Below are 21614 nucleotides of genomic sequence, written 5' to 3' on the forward strand. Positions count from 1 at the left end.
TCCCATTGGCTGTAGTGACCATAACAAGTGTGGCAATAACAAGGCCTGAGTACCAAAGGCATGGCCTAAAGTTATTCATGAGAGATCATTCAAAATGTTTTTTTCAGGACTATTTTGTTGAAGATGTAAAAATTGTACAGTACCTGTCAAACGTTTGGACAAGAGTGTGCAAAGCTGTCATCAAGGCGAAGGGTGGCTGCTTTGAAGAATCTGAAACAAAAAATATTTTGATTTGTTTTACACTTTTTTGGTTACTACATGATTCCATGTGTGATATTTCCTAGTTTTGATGTCTTCACTGTTATTCTACAATGTAGAAAATAGAAAAATAAAGAAAAACCCTTGAATGAGTAAGTGTGTCCAAACTTTTGACTGGTATTGTATGTTGGTCTGATGTTTATGAGGAGAATCCAGATGCAGCACTTGGACTATTTGGAAAATTATTCCTGCAACAGTTGACAAACATGCAGAGAATTGTTAAAGCCCCCTGGATTGATGATGAATTGCTAAATTGTATAGTTGAAAGAAATTATACAAAAGAGGTTTCAAACAAGTCAGGCTATTCAGCTGATTGGTTGACATACTGTCAATTGAGAAATGTTGTGAATAAACCTTTTTTTAAATAAGAAATGATATTACATAAATAAGATAAATCATATAAAAAATGATGGAGAAAAAAATCATTTTTAGCACCGCAAATTATATTATGGTCAGAAAACCCAATTCCTCTTCATTGTTCATTGAAGTTGATGGGTCATTTATATCAAAACCTTTTGATATAGCCAATCATTTCAATGACAATTTCACTGGTAAAGTGGACAAACTGAGAAGTGAAATGACAACATTGAAGAGTGAACCATCATATTGGTGTATTGAAGATCTAATAATGAAAGAGAAGGATTGCTGTTTTGAATTTGGTCAAGTTTGTGTGGGAGAGGTGGAAAAACCATTTTTATCCATCAGTAATGATAATACATCAGGTATAGTCAACCTATATGGGAAACTATTGAGAATGGTAGCAGACTGTATTGCCACCCCTATTTGCCATGCTTTTAACTAAAGCAAAAATGAGTGTGTGTGTCAAGAGATGTGGAAAGAAGCTAAAGTAATTCCACTACCTAAAAATAGTAAAGCACCCTTTGCTGGCTCTAACAACTAACCAATCAGTTTGCTGCCTGTTTTTAGAAAACTGATGGAGAAAATTGTGTTTGAACTAATATAATGCTATTTTTCAAAGAACAAGATTACCACTGATTTTCAGCATGCATATAGGGAAGGGCACTCAAGTTGTACTGCACTGACTCAGATAACTGATGATTGGCCAAAAAAAATGGATAATAAGATGATAGTTTAAGATGTATTGTTAGATTTCAGTGCAGCTTTTTATGTTATTGATTATAATTTGTTATTGTAAAAAGTAACTTGTTATGGCTTTATATCACCTGTCATCACATGGTTGGAGAGTAACTTATCGAATAGAACCCAGAGAGTGTTCTTCAATGGAAGCTTCTCTAACATCAGATATGTACAGTGTGGTATTCCTCAGGGCAGTTGTCTTAGGCCGTTACTCTTCTCTATTCTTACAAATGATTTGCCACTTGTCATACAAGAAGCTAAAATGACTATGTATGCTGATGATTGCACACTCTACACATCAGCACCTGAAGCCAGGGAGTTCACTGAGAATCTTACCAAGTAGTTAGTCAGTGTCAGAATGGGTAATTAACAATAAATTGGTCTTAAATGCATCTAAATCCAAAAGCATTGTATTTGGTTCAAAGCATTCTCTTAGACCTAAACCTCAACTGGAGTTGTGCATAAAGGGTGACCATTGAACAAGTTGGAAGAAGCTGAACTCCTAGGAGTACCATTGGATGGTCAGTTATCATGGTCAAGTCATATTGACAAAGTTGTGAAGATGGGGAGAGGTATGTCTGTCACACCCTGATCTGTTTCACCTGTCCTTGTGATTGTCTCCACCCCCTCCAGGTGTCGCTTATTTTCGCTGGTGTATTTATCCCTGTGTTTCCTGTCTCTCTATGCCAGTTCGTCTTGTATGTTTTTCATGTCAACCAGGGTGTTTTCCCGTACTCCTGCTTCTATTCTCTTTTTGATAGTCCTCACGGTTTTGACCCTTGCCTCTTTCTGGGCTCCGTACCCTCCTGCCTGACAATTCTGCCTGCCCTGCCTGCTCCTGGACTCTGAACTGGTTTTGACCTTTTGCCTGTCCACGACCATTCTCTTACCTACCCTTTTTGGATTGATTAATAAATATCAAAGACTCAAACCATCTGCCTCCCGTGTCTCGCCTTGTGCCCTTATAATGTCTGTTACAAAAAGATGGTTCTAATCTTGTCCCATCTTGACTACTGTTCGGTAATACGGTCAGGTGCAGCGAAGAAAGACCTAGCAAAGTTGCAGCTGGCTCAAAACAAAGCAGCTTGTCTTGCCCTTAACTACACACACAGAACTAACAACAACAACATGCATGGTTAAGGGTTGAGAAGAAATGGAATTCTTCCCTTCTAGTCTTTTTATAAAAAATTTGTGTGTTGAAAATGCCTAACCTCTTGTATAATCTATTTGCATACACTTCAAACAGACATACATACTCCAGCAGACATGCCACTATGAGTTTCTTCACTGTACCCAAACCAAAAACAGATTTAATGCGTTGTGCAGTTATATAGAGCTATGCCATCATGGAATGCTCTGCCACCAGAGGTTACTCAGGCAAAAAGCAAGTTTAGCTTTAAAAAACAGATAGAAAAACACATTTTCTCACAGTGCCTTATTTAACTTTACTATATATAATAATCTGAATATGCGTATATGAATAGTGTGTAAATAGTATTTTAATTGTCTCTTGGTGTCTTTCTGATATATAACTCTTTATTTTATTTTTATTTTATTGAATGTAATGTAATATCTTATGATGTCCTTGTCTATAACTGTGGTGAAATCCTCCTCTCTCTCTCTTTCTCTCCCTCCCTGCCCTCGGTTTGAAATAAGACTACGGATCATAGCAATGTTTGATGTAACCGTGGAGAATAATGTGCCAATACTGAATGATGTGAGACTGTGCCCTATGTGGCGGAGGTTACACCTGTCTTCTCACATTATAATGCTCCCACCTTCATTTTCATGTTTGTGACTGTAACAAGACATGGTTTGGTCTTTGATGTGAGGGGATTAGTGTTTGTGAGCCTCGACAGCCCTGGGACAGATTATATAGTACAGTAGGAGGTAAATTAACAACCACTTGGTCATACTCGCATGCAGTCATACACCACCATGCTTTTACCCTCCAATATGAAAACAAGCTTAGGTTAAAAATGCTATATCCTCCTACAACATGCTATATCCTCCTACAACATCCTCCTACTTGTATTTTTTTAACCTTTTACTTGGAATCCTCACCCCAAAAAATATTGTCTCTTACACTGGATAGGTGCAGTGAAATGGTTTATTTTACAGGGTCAGCCGTCGTAGTACGGCGCCCCTGGAGCAAATTAGGGTTAAATGCCTTGCTCAAGTGCACAGCGACAGACTGTTGTCGGCTCCGGTATTTGAACAGCGACCTTTTGTTTACTAGCCCAACCTCTAACCGCTAGGCTACCTGCCGCCAAACATTGTCTCTTTTCTAGTTTCTTGGTAAGAACTCTCACAAGCCCCCACAGCACTGTCATACACATCCAATATATGACATATAATCACATTTGAGAGGTCCCTTAGAGATTGACATTATACAAGTCTCTCTATGAAATAGCCTGGAATCTTTTGGCCAGCTGTGAATATATTACAGATAATGATGCAGAAATGGCTGCTGTGTCATGTTAATTGCGATGTGTGTGGTGCATAATCTGCTCATTTTGCGATGACACAAGGCAGTTATTTGGTCTTTGGGGCTCGGGTTAATGTTCCTCATCATGTTCCATTAACATTGATGGAGCTGTGAAGGCCCTAAGAGGCGCTTCTTTGGGCGTAATCTAGTGACTTTGGTAGGGACAGCGATTACAGAGAAAATACCATATTTTGATGCATATGCTAGAGCAGGGGTGTCAAACATCAACCGTTCCGTGGGAGGTTTGAGTAAAAACATGCACATTTCTCCCGGCTAGGAAATATTATGCATTTTAAGTATGGCCCTCCAGACCTTGGTGAAGACCGAATGCTGCCCGCTGGTCAAAATACGTTTTGACACCCCTAGGCTAGAAGGAGAGAGATCGAAAAGATACAGTTAGTCGGGAGGATGTTGAGGATTGTTGGGGAAGTACATTGATACCGTGTGATCCGTAACCTTTCTTTCTTACTTGTTTGAATATCACCCATAACTCATTTTGGGTGGGTTCCCAGCCGATAACTTTTGTGTTGGCACTAGATGCTCTAGAATACTCCCATCGCGTTAATCCACAGATGTGAGACATCCAATCATATTCGAGGAACACCTGAGTTTAACTGAAACCCTAGTGTGCACGACATGGAGACAGAAGCCAAAGCCCCAGGCCATAAATGACGTCAGCCGCAGAGCTGAAAGAAGAGGAGAATGGATGACTTCAGTCAGGAAATGCACTGATAGCCATTGAAGAGTAGGTCCCTGCAGATGGAAACTCCCCTGTTTGGGTTAGGACATGTGTAATGTATACACTCACCTTGTTGGTTGGGATTTGATCATCAAGGACTGGAGCTTTTATTTGGGTCAGTAGTTGTCATAATCACTGTCTTCATGTGAGAAGGGAGGATTAGACAGAGGGGGGGGGGGGGGTTAGATGTCTCTTCTTAAGAATATCTCTTCTTAGCAATATCGTGTAACCCTAAACGCACGTGTAACCTAAACGCACATGTAACCTAAACGCACATGTAACCTAAACGCACATGTAAACCTAACCGCACATGTCAACCTAACCACACATGTAAACCTAAACGCACATGTAACCTAAACGCACATGTAAACCTAACCACACATGTAAACCTAAACGCACATGTAACCCTAAACGCACATGTAAACCTAAACGCACATGTAACCCTAAACGCACATATAAACCTAAACGCACATGTAAACCTAAACGCACATGTAAACCTAAACGCACATGTAACCTAAACGCACATGTAAACCACACACGTGTAAACCTAACCACACATGTAACCTAAACGCACATGTAAACCTAAACGCACGTGTAAACCTAAACGCACATGTAACCTAAACGCACATGTAACCTAAACGCACATGTAAACCTAAACGCACATGTAAACCACACACGTGTAAACCTAAACGCATGTGTAAACCTAAACGCACGTGTAAACCTAAACGCACATGTAACCTAAACGTACATGTAACCTAAACGCACATGTAACCTAAACGCACATGCCACACATGTAAACCTAAACGCACATGTAAACCTAACCACATGTGTAAACCTAAACGCACATGTAAACCTAACCACACATGTAAACCTAAACGCACATGTAACCTAAACGCACATGTAAACCTAAACGCACGTGTAACCTAAACGCACATGTAAACCTAAACGCACATGTAAACCTAAACGCACATGTAACCTAAACGCACATGTAAACCTAAACGCACGTGTAAACCTAAACGCACATGTAAACCTAAACGCACATGTAACCTAAACGCACATGTAAACCTAAACGCACGTGTAAACCTAAACGCACATGTAACCTAAACGCACATGTAACCTAAACGCACATGTAACCTAAACGCACATGTAAACCTAAACGCACATGTAAACCACACACGTGTAAACCTAAACGCACATGTAACCTAAACGCACATGTAAACCTAAACGCACATGTAACCTAAACGCACGTGTAAACCTAAACGCACGTGTAAACCTAAACGCACGTGTAAACCTAAACGCACATGTAAACCTAAACGCACGTGTAAACCTAAATGCACATCTAAACCACACACGTGTAAACCTAAACGCACATGTAAACCTAAACGCACGTGTAAACCTAAACGCACATGTAACCTAAACGCACATGTAAACCTAAATGCACATGTAAACCTAAATGCACATGTAAACCTAAACGCACATGTAACCTAAACACACGTGTAAACCTAAACGCACATGTAAACCTAAACGCACATGTAAACCTAAACGCACGTGTAAACCTAAACGCACATGTAAACCTAAACGCACGTGTAACCTAAACGCACATGTAAACCTAAACGCACATCTAAACCTAAACGCACATGTAACCTAAACGCACATGTAAACCTAAACGCACGTGTAAACCTAAACGCACATGTAAACCTAAACGCACATGTAACCTAAACGCACATGTAACCTAAACGCACATGTAAACCTAAACGCACGTGTAAACCTAAACGCACATGTAAACCTAAACGCACATGTAAACCTAAACGCACATGTAAACCTAAACGCACATGTAAACCTAAACGCACATGTAAACCTAAACGCACATGTAAACCTAAACGCACATGTAACCTAAACGCACATGTAACCTAAACGCACATGTAACCTAAACGCACATATAAACCTAAATGCACTTGTAAACCTAAACGCACATGTAAACCTAAACGCACATGTAAACCACACACGTGTAAACCTAAACGCACATATAAACCACACACTTGTAAACCTAAACGCACGTGTAAACCTAAACGCACATGTAACCTAAACACACATGTAACCTAAACGCACATATAAACCTAAACGCACGTGTAAACCTAAACGCACATGTAAACCTAAACGCACATGTAAACCACACACGTGTAAACCTAAACGCACATATAAACCACACACGTGTAAACCTAAACGCACATGTAACCTAAACGCACATATAAACCTAAACGCACGTGTAAACCTAAACACACATGTAAACCACGCACATGTAACCCTAAACGCACATATAAACCTAAACACACGTGTAACCCTAAACGCACATGTAACCTAAACGCACATGTAAACCTAAATGCACATGTAAACCTAAATGCACATGTAAACCTAAATGCACATGTAAACCTAAATGCACATGTAAACCTAAACGCACATGTAACCTAAACGCACATGTAACCTAAACGCACATGTAAACCTAAACGCACATGTAAACCTAAACGCACGTGTAAACCTAAACGCACATGTAAACCTAAACGCACATGTAAACCTAAACGCACATGTAAACCTAAATGCACATGTAAACCTAAACGCACATGTAAACCTAAACGCACGTGTAACCTAAATGCACATGTAACCTAAACGCACATGTAACCTAAACGCACATGTAAACCTAAACGCACATGTAAACCTAAACGCACGTGTAAACCTAAACGCACATATAACCTAAACGCACATGTAACCTAAACGTGCATGTAACCTAAACGCACATGTAACCTAAACGCACATGTAACCTAAACGCACATGTAACCTAAACGCACATGTAAACCACACACGTGTAAACCTAAACGCACATGTAACCTAAACGCACATGTAAACCTAAACGCACGTGTAAACCTAAACGCACATGTAACCTAAACGCACATGTAAACCACGCACGTGTAAACCTAAACGCACGTGTAAACCTAAACGCACATGTAACCTAAACGCACATGTAACCTAAACGCACATGTAAACCACACACGTGTAAACCTAAACGCACATGTAACCTAAACGCACATGTAACCCTAAACGCACATGTAAACCTAACCACATGTGTAAACCTAAACGCACGTGTAAACCTAAACGCACATGTAACCTAAACGCACGTGTAAACCTAACCACATGTGTAAACCTAACCACACATGTAACCCTAAACGCACATGTAAACCTAACCACATGTGTAAACCTAAACGCACGTGTAAACCTAAACGCACATGTAACCTAAACGCACATGTAACCTAAACGCACATGTAACCTAACCACATGTGTAAACCTAAACGCACATGTAAACCTAACCACATGTGTAAACCTAAACGCACATGTAACCTAAACGCACATGTAACCTAAACGCACATATAACCTAAACGCACATGTAAACCTAAACGCACATGTAAACCTAAACGCACATGTAAACCTAAACGCACATGTAAACCTAAACGCACATGTAAACCTAAACGCACATGTAAACCTAAACGCACATGTAACCTAAACGCACATGTAACCTAAACGCACATGTAACCTAAACGCACATGTAAACCTAAACGCACATGTAAATCTAAACGCACATGTAACCTAAACGCACATGTAACCCTAAACACACATGTAAACCTAAACGCACGTGTAAACCTAAACGCACATGTAAACCTAAACGCACATGTAACCTAAACGCACATGTAACCTAAACGCATGTGTAAACCTAAACGCACGTGTAAACCTAAACGCACGTGTAAACCTAAACGCACATGTAACCTAAACGCACATGTAACCTAAACGCACGTGTAACCTAAACGCACGTGTAACCTAAACGCACATGTAACCTAAACGCACATGTAACCTAAACGCACATGTAACCTAAACGCACATGTAAACCTAAACGCACATGTAACCTAAACGCACGTGTAAACCTAAACGCACATGTAAACCTAAACGCACATCTAAACCTAAACGCACGTGTAACCTAAATGTGCTGTTGACGTCAATGCATGATTTGCCACAAATATCTGAGTTAGAATTTGGCCCTTACAGAATACATTTACAGATTCTGACGACTATGACAGATCACATCATTGTGTACTGTATTATCTTTCTTTAACACATTAAACAGGTATATTTCCCTTTATGTAAACACTGTAGGTGTGGAACGACCCACTCCTGTACTTTTGCTTTCAGCTGCAGAGAATGATAGTGTTAACCAGTGAATGAAATATCCTACATGAAAGCGGTTTGGCACAACATTCCTCTCTTTGTGACCATTTGTCAACAGAGGTTTTACACCTTCATGGTATTCACTCAAACTATTTTTACATGGACTATTTTTACATTTATTTTGTCCTCATACATCAATATTAGTTCTGATCATTTCCACATGAGCAAAATTATAAAATATCCAGATACATTTAGCCTTTATTTAACTAGGCAAGTCAGTTAAGAACAAATTCTTATTTTCAATGACGGCCTAGGAACAGTGGGTTAACCGTCTTGTTCAGGGGCAGAAAAACAGATTTTTACCTTGAGGATTTGAGCTTGCAACCTTTCGTTTACTAGTCCAACACTCTAACCACTAGGCTACCTGCCACCCCAATTAATAGTCCCTATGGATTATGATATTGATTCAAGATTATTATTTGAGTGATGTTCTGTTTTCCATGTATGTTTTAGAGGAAGTGGAAACAGTGGCTGTTGCCCTGATGCTCAGAGGTGCCTGTATTTCTTATCCCTCTGAAAGTACCCCAAACTAGAATGTATTCAACAGAAAGTCACCCTGTGGTTTTGTCTCACATACTTTCTCTCACTTCCTTCACGTTTTTGGCCCTTAATGTCCTCTTGACTTTCCCTGCTGTGATATTTCACCAGGTCCTCCCTCACATTGACATTAAGGTTGTGCTTTCTGTCACAGCCCAAACCTCCTTTCCTCCCCCAGACTATTTCCACTTGATCTGACAACGGATGCTATACTAATGGAGGCGCGATAAACTGTGAAAGCATGTCGTTGTTGTTCCTGAACTGTACTGTTTTTAACTTGTTAACCACAGGGCATTGCAGATATGAGTGGACCCCTGATGGCATTTAATTTTTTGTTGTTGCAATTTACAGATATTTTTATATTTTCACTCCTCTCTCTCAATTCAATTCAGTTCAATTCAAGGGGCTTCATTGGCATGGGAAACAAGTGAAGTCTCTCTCTCCCTCTCACTCTCACCGGCTGTTGTGAGGTCGTCACCCAGCTCTGGGGTGAAACAGGATCAGCCACAGATCTCCTGGCGTGCTGCCAGCGCCCACCAGGGACCACACACACTTCCCAGGGGGCCGAGGGTGAAAACTTTGAGGTTTTATGCACCATTGAATCTGAGATGATTTATTTTTCCATTCGCTTTCATCCAATACACAGGTGTGGACTGTATTTGTGGAATCGTTCTCAATGTATAAATCTTCAATTTATAAGGTTCTTGCATTTTGCGAGGCGAAACTGGTGCATTTAGAGAAAATATCTGTTGTTTGTACTGACATGGCTTTTGTCAGTCATGAAGCAGCCCTGCAGACACACACACACACACACACACACACACACACACACACACACACACACACACACACAAACACACACCCATTCACTCACCGGTCCATGTTTGACCATGAATGAATAGTTCTCTACACTCACTGACTGCTGGGGTTATTCCTGGCCAGCGCAGCAGTGTGTGTTTCTATCACATGGCCGGTCGGCTAGCTGAGCGTTCTGTTACCATTTTAAATTGGGCTGTGGTTGTGAATCACCTTGGGTTGGCTGGGCTAACCAACATAACACTTAGCTGTGGTAGGTCATGATTCACTCCTCCTGCACCCTCCGTTTAGTTCACTTTAGTTTAGTCACCACCATATGGCAAAAATACTCTACAGCCTACTCCACCGTGACCGCGCTCCCCACTGACTGGCTGGCTAGCATGGATGCCTTCCTGCTGTTAGCCATGACAAATACCTGCCCAGGCCCTCTGAGGGAGAGGGTTTACTACGGCACATTTAACTGGAGTCACTGACCTTGCCGTGGACTAGAGAGAGACATGATACTTTTCTGTAAAGTTGTCTGAGGTATGCATTGCATGAGTCATGGTTGTGGTGGATGCTGAAGTAGCGAACAAGGTGAAATTGAGTATTGATAGTGAGTGGCCAGGGATGGGAGCCACTGTATCATGTCAGCGTCTAGATGGGAGTAGATTGTAACTTACACCACTACTACTACTGTGCACTCACACACACACACACACACACACACACACACACACACACACACACACACACACACACACACACACACACACACACACACACACACACACACACACTATTTTTCCTTCTCTCTCGCTGGCTCTTTCTCTATACTGTAGTTAAATCATGAACTACTCAAAAAGGAGGATCTCTATTCTTCATGATGTTTACATTTCACATGACATATGCTCTTACTTAGTCCATTTGAAACGAATCAGTCCCTTAAATTGAACAGGCTGGCCGTGCACAGGTCGTCTCGCCCTTCAGTTGCCTCTCGAGTAACCCTAAAATATGCCGTTATCTTGTCTGCAGGGCCAGTGGAGAGCTCGTTTGCAGTAAATTCAATTTCACTTGACAATTCCAGGGTGACTTATAGCAGTAAAGAAGATTGAGAGTTGCACAAACAGTGTTAGGAATGACCTCAGAAGACATATATCATGGGTTACACTGACCTTCTGAAAGTGAGACATCCTAACCCTGATTCTGGAACAAAGAGGTATTGTTAAACACAGATGATGTGACTGGTGCATTTCCGGCCCAGCAGCTCTGGACAAGGGCCCTGGTAATGTACTCCGTTGCCCAGATCCTTTTGCGTTCTTAATGTCACTCTTTTAATGTCTCATGCAACCTAATGGCCCTATTGTTTACTGATGTCTTGGAAGAAAATAAGTCAAACATTGTGCTATTGATTTCAGATGTAGCCGTCGAGCTGGGTCTCACATAAAACCCACTCTCAAACCCTCCTTTTCTTATTCTCACACACACCCCCAACGAGCACACACACACACACACACACACACACACACACACACACACACACACACACACACACACATGCAGACACACACATTTTCGTGAGTTGAAAATAAGACATAATCAGGGCAGGGAGAAGACAGGAGGGAGGGAAGTAGGGCATAACAGTTGTCAGGGGTGTATAGTGTACCACCACTATCGGCCCTCGAGTGGGGAGCCCTGAATTATTACTGTTCGTTAATTAATATTTCTCTGCCAGCCCAGAGGAAGACTGTGGCCCCGCTCTCTGTGCTCTGTGATAAATAATTTACGTTTGTTTGCTGATAATCTCTATCAGATCTGCCGATGGCCACGAGGGGTGTGTTTTCTCTCTCACTCAGGGGGCAGCCTTAGATGTGTGGCTGTTTGATGGACACAGATAGGTTGAATATAGACTAGCCTCACTTTTAACTATCATGTTATAATATTGCTCACTAAATTACTCTACGTTTCCGTGCGTTCCCTGTGGAAATTCCAGGTCGAAAAATTTATAATAGAGCATTTATTTTCAGTGACTCACCTGGATATGTCACGGCTTTCCTTCAGTGGTGGAAAAAGTACCCAACTGTCATACTTGAGTAAAAGTAAAGATACCTTAATAGAAAATGACTCAAGTAAAAGTATATTTTTATTTGGTTTAAAATACACTTAAGTATCAGAAGTAAAAGTTCAATCATTTAAAATTCCTTATATTAAGCAAACCAGATGGCACCATTTTCTTGTTTTTTTTATTTACAGAAAGCCAAGGGCACACTCCAACACTCAGACATCATTTACAAACAAAGCATATGTGTTTAGTTAGTCCACCAGATCAGAGGCAGTAGGAATGACCAGGGATGTTCGGTTGATATGTGTGTGAATTTGACTATTTTCCTGTCCTGCTTAACATTCAAAATGTAATCAGTACTTTTGGCTGTCAAGGAAAATGTATGGAGTAAAAAGTACAATATTTTATTCAGGAATGTAGTGAAGTAAAAGTAGGCAAAAATATAAATAAGTACAGATACCCCCCGAAAATACTTAAGTAGTACTTTAAAGTATTTTTACTTAAGTACTTTACACCGCTGCTTTCCTTTGAGTTGAGCTTCTTAGGTTTTACCACAGCTGTGCTATCTAGTGCTGATCTTGTTCATTTGCACCGCAGGCAGAGACAGTGTGGCCCAGAAGAGCTGTTTAATATTTAATTGTTGTCACTAATACAGATTCACAAGTCATATACAGTGGGGCAAAAAAGTATTTAGTCAGCCACCAATTGTGCAAGTTCTCCCACTTAAAAAGATGAGAGAGGCCTGTAATTTTTACACTTCAACTATGACAGACAAAATGAGAAAGAAAATCACATTGTAGGATTTTTAATGAATTTATTTGCAAATTATGGTGGAAAATAAGTATTTGGTCACCTACAAACAAGCAAGATTTCTGGCTCTCACAGACCTGTAACTTCTTCTTTAAGAGGCTACTCTGTCCTCCACTCATTTCCTGTATTAATGGCACCTGTTTGAACTTGTAAGCAGTATAAAAGACACCTGTCCACAACCTCAAACAGTCACACTCCAAACTCCATTATGGCCAAGACCAAAGAGCTGTCAAAGGACACCAGAAACAAAATTGTAGACCTGCACCAGGCTGGGAAGACTGAATCTGCAATAGGCAAGCAGCTTGGTTTGAAGAAATCAACTGTGGGAGCAATTATTAGGAAATGGAAGACATACAAGACCACTGATAATCTCCCTCGATCTGGGGCTCCACGCAAGATCTCACCCCGTTGGGTCAAAATGATCACAAGAACGGTGAGCAAAAATCCCAGAACCACACGGGGGACCTAGTGAATGACCTGCAGAGAGCTGGGACCAAAGTAACAAAGCCTACCATCAGCAAGGGCATTGAAGATGAAACGTGGCTGGGTCTTTCAGCATGACAATGATCTCAAACACACCACCCGGGCAACGAAGGAGTGGCTTCGTAAGAAGCATTTCAAGGTCCTGGAGTGGCCTAGCCAGTCTCCAGATCTCAACCCCATAGAAGATCTTTGGAGGGAGTTGAAGGTCCGTGTTGCCCAGCAACAGCCCCAAAACATCACTGCTCTAGAGGAGATATGCATGGAGGAATGGGCCAAAATACCAGCAACAGTGTGTGAAAACCTTGTGAAGACTTACAGAAAACGTTTGACCTCTGTCATTTCCAACAAAGGGTATATAACAAAGTAGAGATAAATAAGTATTTGGTCAATAACAAAAGTTTTCCACCATAATTTGCAAATAAATTCATACAAATCCTACAATGTGATTTTCTGGATTTTTTTTCCTCATTTTGTCTGTCATAGTTGAAGTGTACCTATGATGAAAATTACATTCCTCTCATCTTTTTAAGTGGGAGAACTTGCACAATTGGTGGCTGACTAAATACTTTTTTTGCTCCACTGTAATAGTGTAGCCTAGCATCAGTTGATTATCTCTCTTATCATCTGAGAGACTGATTCTCTCGTCCTCTATATCGGCCTACTGTGCTCTAAAATAACGACTGGTGTATATCACTGAGTTTATGTCTGTTTTTGCCTATACAACGTATTGGTACACTGTATCCTATTGCAGTATAGTTGCCTACAGACAAACCAAGGCAAAGTCGTAATAGATTTATACTTTGAATACCCATCCTCAGTTCACACCCTATAAGAAGAAGTGGGTGAGGAGGAGGGGGTAAGAAAGAGGGGGTGAGGAGGAGGGGGTTAGAAGGAGGGGGTAAGAAGAAGGGGGTGAAGAGGAGGGGGTGAGGAGGATACACTCTACTCCCTTGGCACTCATCAAGTATTAACAGTTGGACTCCCAGAAGCCTGGAGTAATGATTATACAGTTTACAGCTTGTGAGATTATCGCTGCCTGTCTGTCTATAAGCTGTCTGTCTGGCAGACAAACATGATGTTGAAATATATCACCCACACACTGCAGGCAACATGATGAAACAATCTGCAACCGCTTGTTTACAGAAACAGACTATTTAAAAAAAATTATCTGGTGTTTACGGTGAGTTAAGGAATTTGACACCCAAGAGTAAGTGTCATGAATAACAATGATAGCTAGTCTAATTTACAAAGGTATGGCATGGAGTTTGTTAGTATAATTAACAAAGGTATGGCATGGAGTTTGTTAGTATAATTAACAAAGGTATGGCATGGAGTTTGTTAGTATAATTAACAAAGGTATGGCATGCAGTTTGTTAGTATAATTAACAAAGGTATGGCATGGAGTTTGTTAGTATAATTAACAAAGGTATGGCATGGAGTTTGTTAGTATAATTTACAAAGGTATGGCATGGAGTTTGTTAGTATAATTAACAAAGGTATGGCATGGAGTTTGTTAGTATAATTAACAAAGGTATGGCATGGAGTTTGTTAGTATAATTTACAAAGGTATTGTGAAGGTACATTGACATCGGTGTGTTACAATCTCTTTGCCTGTGGCTGATTTGTGGTTTTGTCCTCCACATTTCAAACTGATACAGAGACATTAGTTCTGTTCTGCTGCTGCCCTGTTTAGCTCACAGAGAGAAACTTGAGACTAGAGCAGTCAATCTGTTCAATCAAGATTCTGATGAATGGAATAATATTACTGTCGTCATACTGAACAAAACTGCACTAGAGAAATACACTAGATGTTAAATGTTGACCAGGAGAAAACACATCAGTGCTAAAAATGTATCTTCTGCAATAACTAAACTATTATGAGGAGAGGAACACCAAAGTGGCTTATTAATAGCATTTGCAAGCATCACCGTTTCTTTATTGAGATACAAAGAGGCCTACAGTCTGATCCTCCTCCTCTTATGACGATGATGATGATGTGAGCCTTCTCTCCCATAGTCCTTTGATTTGGATTGTGTTAGGGTCACTTTTAGTTATAAAGGAAACCTGATGGCGAATAGAAGATTTATAGTTCTGAGATGATTCCACCTGGAGTCTGTTCCTCTGCTGCAGGCCCCTGGCTCCAGGCTCTGCACATTATAACACTATGACTCAGCAGAAAGAAAGCCCTCCAAGCCTGATGAGTCCATACACACACACACGCACATGCACAAACACACGCACAAATACACACATGTACAAACAAAACACACACACGCACACACACACACACAGTGGGGCAAAAAAGTATTTAGTCAGACACCAATTTTTAAGTGCGTGAGCCCCAGATCGAGGGAGATTATCAGTGGTCTTGTATGTCTTCCATTTCCTAATAATTGCCACCACAGTTGATTTCTTCAAACCAAGCTGCTTACCTATTGCAGATTCAGTCTTCCCAGCCTGGTGCAGGTCTACAATTTTGTTTCTGGTGTTCTTTGACAGCTTTTTGGTCTTGGCCAGAGTGGAGTTTGGAGTGTGACCTGTTTGAGGTTGTGGACAGGTGTCTTTTATACTGCTTACAAGTTCAAACAGGTGCCATTAATACAGGTAACGAGTGGAGGACAGAGGAGCCTCTTAAAGAAGAAGTTACAGGTCTGTGAGAGCCAGAAATCTAGCTTGTTTGTAGGTGACCAAATACATATTTTCCACCATAATTTGCAAATAAATTCATTAAAAATCCTACAATGTGATTTTCTGGATTTTTTTTTCTCATTTTGTCTGTCATAGGTAGTACACTTCAACTATCTCCCACTTTTTAAGTGGGAGAACTTGCACAATTGGTGGCTGACTAAATACTTTTTTGCCCCACTGTACACACACACACACACAACCACAGGTGCACACACTCCTGGGCTCAGACAGACAGACTGCAGCCTCAGCTGTCTGTACTGTAGGCTACAGGAGCTTTAAGTGCGACAGTGTTGAGGTGAGCACAGTGCAAGGCTTTGCATTGCACCTCTTTAAATCAATGTGGAACCATTTTGAGTGGCACCGACTAAGATTTCCTGCACATACGTAATATATTTATTTTCAATACTTTTATTGTCACATTGAATGATTTCCAATGTGCTCTAAACAAACAGCTCGTTACAGCCCTGATCTCTAATGTCATCGTTGTCCTTTCCTAGGTATCAGCACACAATAAGATAATGCTGTTTGTGCAGTAGGCTAGTAATCTCACAAGCCTGCTTACAAATCTCCATGAACGTCTGAGCTATGAATGTGGGTCAAGAGAGACTGGTACAGAGACTACATCTGTATCCTATTAGGATGTACCAGAGGATGTGTGCCAAGCTGCCTTGAAGAGGTGTTGAATCTTGGATTCTCTGTTGAAGCTTTTGGCGGAGAGGTGATAGAAAGATGTTTGAGGTTTGTCATTCCTGTGGTATGTCCCCTGTCAATTTTGTGTGCGAGTGCATGCACGTGGACATGTATGTACACGTATGGAGGAGAGAGAGAACATTTATTTTCTCCATATAAAAAAAATGGCATTTCTACAACCTCCAAGTAATTGGGTCCTTATCATCCTTGGCGTCCATTGACTGTGCATCCAACCAATGTCTTGTCTCTGTGTGTGTGTGTGTGTTTGTTCTGCAGGGTGTGAGCGGAATGTCTCTGGATGAGGGGGCCCACGCTGGGTCCAGGGAGACGCCCATGTACGTGTATGAGTCGACGGTGCACTGTGCCAACGTGCTGCTGAGTCTGGAGGACCAGCGGCGGCTGAACATCCTGTGTGATGTGACAGTGGTGGTGGAGGGGACAGAGATCAGGGCCCACAGGGCCGTCCTGGCAGCCAGCAGCAGATACTTCCTACAGGTGCTGCTGGGACACACACAACCCGAGCAGGAGCCAATCATCAGCCTGTCTGACAAGGTGAGTAACGACCAATGATGCACATGTGTATATATACAGTGGGGAGAACAAGTATTTGATACACTGATGATTTTGCAGGTTTTCCTACTTACAAAGCATGTAGAGGTCTGTAATTTTTTATCATGGGTACACTTCAACTGTGAGAGACGGAATCTAAAACAAAAATCCAGAAAATCACATTGTATGATTTTTAAGTAATTATTTTGCAATACTTGTTCTCCCCACTGTATGTATGTATACGGTAACACCCTGAGAAAGCATGAATTACCTGACTTGACAGACTTTAGGCTCCCCTCGGCATGGCCATTTTATTACTGTTATGTTGCTATATTATAACAGCCCTTCCATTACATTCAGAGACATGTCCTAGTTTGGTAAATTGGGCGTGTCAGTCAGAGAGAGAAGGAGAGAGAATCTAGACTTTTATTGAGTCTCAAAATTCACTCTCTTTTGTGTTCATGTGTCTGTATGAGAGAGAGAGATTCTCTCCTACATGTCTAGAGGTAGACTACAAACAATGTATGCAGGACAGAATTAGGTCAATGTCCATGAATAATAAAAACAGAAAAAAAGAGCAATTCAGTTTTGGAAACGTCTAAAATAGTGACATCCAAGCCCTGCAATATTGAGAGCTGAGCAAATCCAGCTGGTCCTGGGGCTGAGTTCACAAACCTGTTCTTCTAACACACTGAACACACTGAAGCCCAATCAATCAGAATAACAACCAAATTACAACACAGTCAAACAAAACTACACTACCTATTGGGAAACACAACCACAAAGCAAAATGCAGTGCTATCTGGCCCTAAATGGACAGCACACCATGGCAAACTATTTGACCTGGGTTTCTGTACAAAACATTAGAAAAGCCTTGACAAAGTACAGGCTTAGTTAGCACAGTCTTGCCATGGAGAAGGGTAGACACAGGAAAACCTGTCTCCCTATAGAGGAAAGGTTGTGCAACCACTGCACCACAGCAGAACCCGAGATAGAACTGCCTTTCATGATGAAATGTAAAAAAATATATAAACAATTAGAGAGTGTAATTTCCCCAAATTTGAAACCTGTAATGCGTCTGTGTGTAGCTGGTGTAGATGAGTCAAGCGCAGGACAGCAAATATGAGTAATGTATGCAATTTTACTCAACACTAATCACAATACACGTAAATAAATCCAAGACCACAAATACGGACCGCAATACAATAAACAATCACTCACAAACAAACATGGGGGTACAGAGGGTTAAATAATGAACAAGTCATGTCAAGACCCGGTTATGAACTCGAGTCTCCGGTGTGAGAAACAGTCACTTAGCAAACTGAGCCACTAATAGTCAGCAGAACCCAGAAGATGAGGCAGACACAGCAGTACTTGAGACGGTGTTTTAATAAAGTAAAAAGGAAAGTTCTTCAGGCAAAAATATAAATCCACAACGTCAAAAGTAATTCCATGAGAACAAAGGTAATCCTCCAAGACAAAAAGGTAAATCCACAAGGTGGTAGGTACAGCAGAAAAAAGCCTCAAAAGATAATCAAAAATAAATAAACGAGAACAAAAACAGAGTACCACAAGAGAGCCCAACTGGAGCAACAAATGTTCACAGCATCACTGGGGCTGGGTGCTAACATTCAAACTCAGAGCAAAGATCTGAGGAAAACTAAGGGTTTAAATACAATCAAGAGAAACGAGGCACAGGTGCAAATAATAACTGTGAACAAGGGTAAACAAAAGGGTCAAAAAGCACAATGGGGGCATCTAGTGGCCAAAACCGGAACAACCCTGGCCAAATCCTGACAAGTAATTGGGGGATTGAAACCAGGTGTGTAAGACAAAGACAAAACAAATGGAAAATTAAAAGTGGATTGGCGATGGCTAGAAGGCCCGTGATGTCGACCCCCGAACCCCGCCCGAACAAGGAGAGGGATCGACTTCGGTAGAAGTCGTGACAGTACCCCCCCCCCCCCCCTTGACGCGCGGCCGACACCGACCTCGGGGATGACCCGGAGGACGAGGCACAGGGCGATCCGGATGGAGACGGTGGAACTCCCGCAGCAATGAAGGGTCCAAGACGTCCTCCACCGGCACCCAGCATCTCTCCTCCAGACCGTACCCCTCCCACTCCACGAGGTACTGAAGGCCCCTCTCCCAACGCCTCGAGTCCAGGATGGCTCGAACAGCATACGCCGGGGCCCCCTCGATGTCCAGAGGGGGAGAAGAAACCTCCCGCACCTCAGTCTCCTGGAGTGGACCAACCACCACCGGCCTGAGGAGAGACACATGGAATGAGGGATTAATACGGTAATCTGGGGGAAGCTGTAACCTGTAGCATACCTCGTTCAGTCTCCTCAGGACTTTGAATGGCCCCACAAACCGCGGGCCCAGCTTCCGACAGGGCAAGTGGAGGGGCAGGTTTCGGGTCGAGAGCCAGACCCGGTCCCCTGGTACGAACGCCGGGGCCTCACTGCGGTGGCGGGCGGCGTTCGCCTTCTGCCGCCTCATGGCCCATTGCAGGTGCACATGGGCGGCGTCCCAGGTCACCTCCGAGCGCTTAAACCATTAGTCCACCTCAGGAGCCTCGATCTGGCTCTGATACCAAGGTGCCAGAACTGGCTGATACCCCAGTACTCACTGGAAGGGGGAGAGGTTAGTGGAGGAGTGGCGGAGTGAGTTTTGGGCCAACTCTGCCCAGGGGATGAACGCCACCCACTCCCCCGGCCGGTCCTGGCAATATGACTGCAGAAACCTACCCACATCCTGGTTTACTCTCTCCACCTGCCCGTTACTCTCAGGGTGAAAACCTGAGGTGAGGCTGACCGAGACCCCCAGACGTTCCATGAACGCCCTCCAGAACCTGGACGTGAACTGGGGACCCCGATCAGAGACTATGTTCCTCGGGCACCCCGCAGTGCCGGAAGACGTGAGTGAACAGAGTCGCCGCAGTCTGTAGGCCCTAGGGAGACCGGGCAAAGGGAGGAGACGGCAGGACTTAGAAAACCGATCCACAACGACCAGGATCGTGGTGTTGCCCTGTGAGGGAGGAAGATCCGTCAGGAAGTCCACCGACAGGTGCGACCACGGCCGTTGTGGAACGGTTAGGGTTTGTAACTTCCATCTGGGCAGGTGCCTGGGAGCCTTGCACTGGGCACCCACCGAGCAGGAGGAAACATAAACCCTCACGTCCTTGGCCAAGGTGGACCACCAGTACTTCCCACTAAGACAGCGCACTGTCATCCGACCGCATCCGACCGATGCCCGGATGACCAGAGGAGGGTGACGTGTGGGCCCAATAGATCAACCGGTCGCGGACAGCAGACGGAACGTACAGACGCCCAGCTGGACACTGTAGAGGAGTGGGCTCTGTACGTAACGCCCACTCGATGTCCGCATCCAGCTCCCACACTACCGGTGCCAGTAGGCAAGAGGCCGGGAGTATGGGAGTGTGGTCCATGGACCGCTCCTCTGTGTCATACAGCCGGGACAGTGCGTCTGCCTTAGCATTCTGGGAACCTGGTCGGTAGGACAGGGTGAACACAAAACAGGTAAAAAAACATGGCCCACCTTGCCTGGCGAGGGTTCAGTCTCCTCGCCGCCCGGATGTGCTCCAGATTGCGGTGGTCAGTCCAGATGTGAAAGGGTGTGTGAGCGGACCAAGTAATTGGGCGTCACTCTAAAGCGGGAAGGTGGAATAAACGAGTCAGGAGTAGGTTTCTTAAATTGAACACAGTTCTCTATTGAGGGCATTTGGTCAATACAAACACTCCAACATAATCAATGAAAATCTTCCAAGGAAAAACATACATCTTCTTCTCCAGATGAAACAGGAACACAATAGGATTATCTTTAAACTACAACAAAAAGTCACGGGATTGTCACCGTCTTAATGGTTCTTCCTGGATAGCTCCTCCCTCTCGGTGGCCATCTTCCAGAGATAGTTTTCCCCCCCTCTCTCTGCTGGTTCCATTCTCTCTCTTATAGGGGAAGGAGAGTATGTCATTAGTACCGTCAGCTGTGCTTAATTGCCTCTGGTTACCTTGTCTCCCATGCCTTGTTGGGCTACTATCCATGAGCCCAGCCTGCCCTCTGGTGGTCCTTCCACATACCTTCCCCCCCAGGACTGAACCGGAGGGTCGGGCGCCAGACGCACC

General features: G+C 42.8%; 1 protein-coding gene across 2 annotated transcripts in view; it reads left to right on the forward strand.

Moving 5' to 3' along the window:
- LOC110498377 (transcription regulator protein BACH2) overlaps positions 1-21614 on the forward strand; it is a 63163-nt gene that overhangs the window by 20466 nt on the left and 21083 nt on the right. Inside the window, exons 1-2 of one of the 2 annotated variants that reach the window (XM_036955020.1) lie at positions 10434-10730; positions 17194-17469. In XM_036955020.1, the coding sequence (XP_036810915.1) occupies positions 17206-17469 (264 nt within the window). In that variant the 5' untranslated portion in view covers positions 10434-10730; positions 17194-17205. Of the gene's footprint in view, positions 1-10433; positions 10731-17193; positions 17470-21614 lie in introns of those variants that run through there. The other variant, XM_036955019.1, reaches the window with a different exon arrangement.

This window comes from Oncorhynchus mykiss, chromosome 19, assembly GCF_013265735.2.
Source record: "Oncorhynchus mykiss isolate Arlee chromosome 19, USDA_OmykA_1.1, whole genome shotgun sequence".
NCBI lineage: Eukaryota > Metazoa > Chordata > Actinopteri > Salmoniformes > Salmonidae > Oncorhynchus > Oncorhynchus mykiss.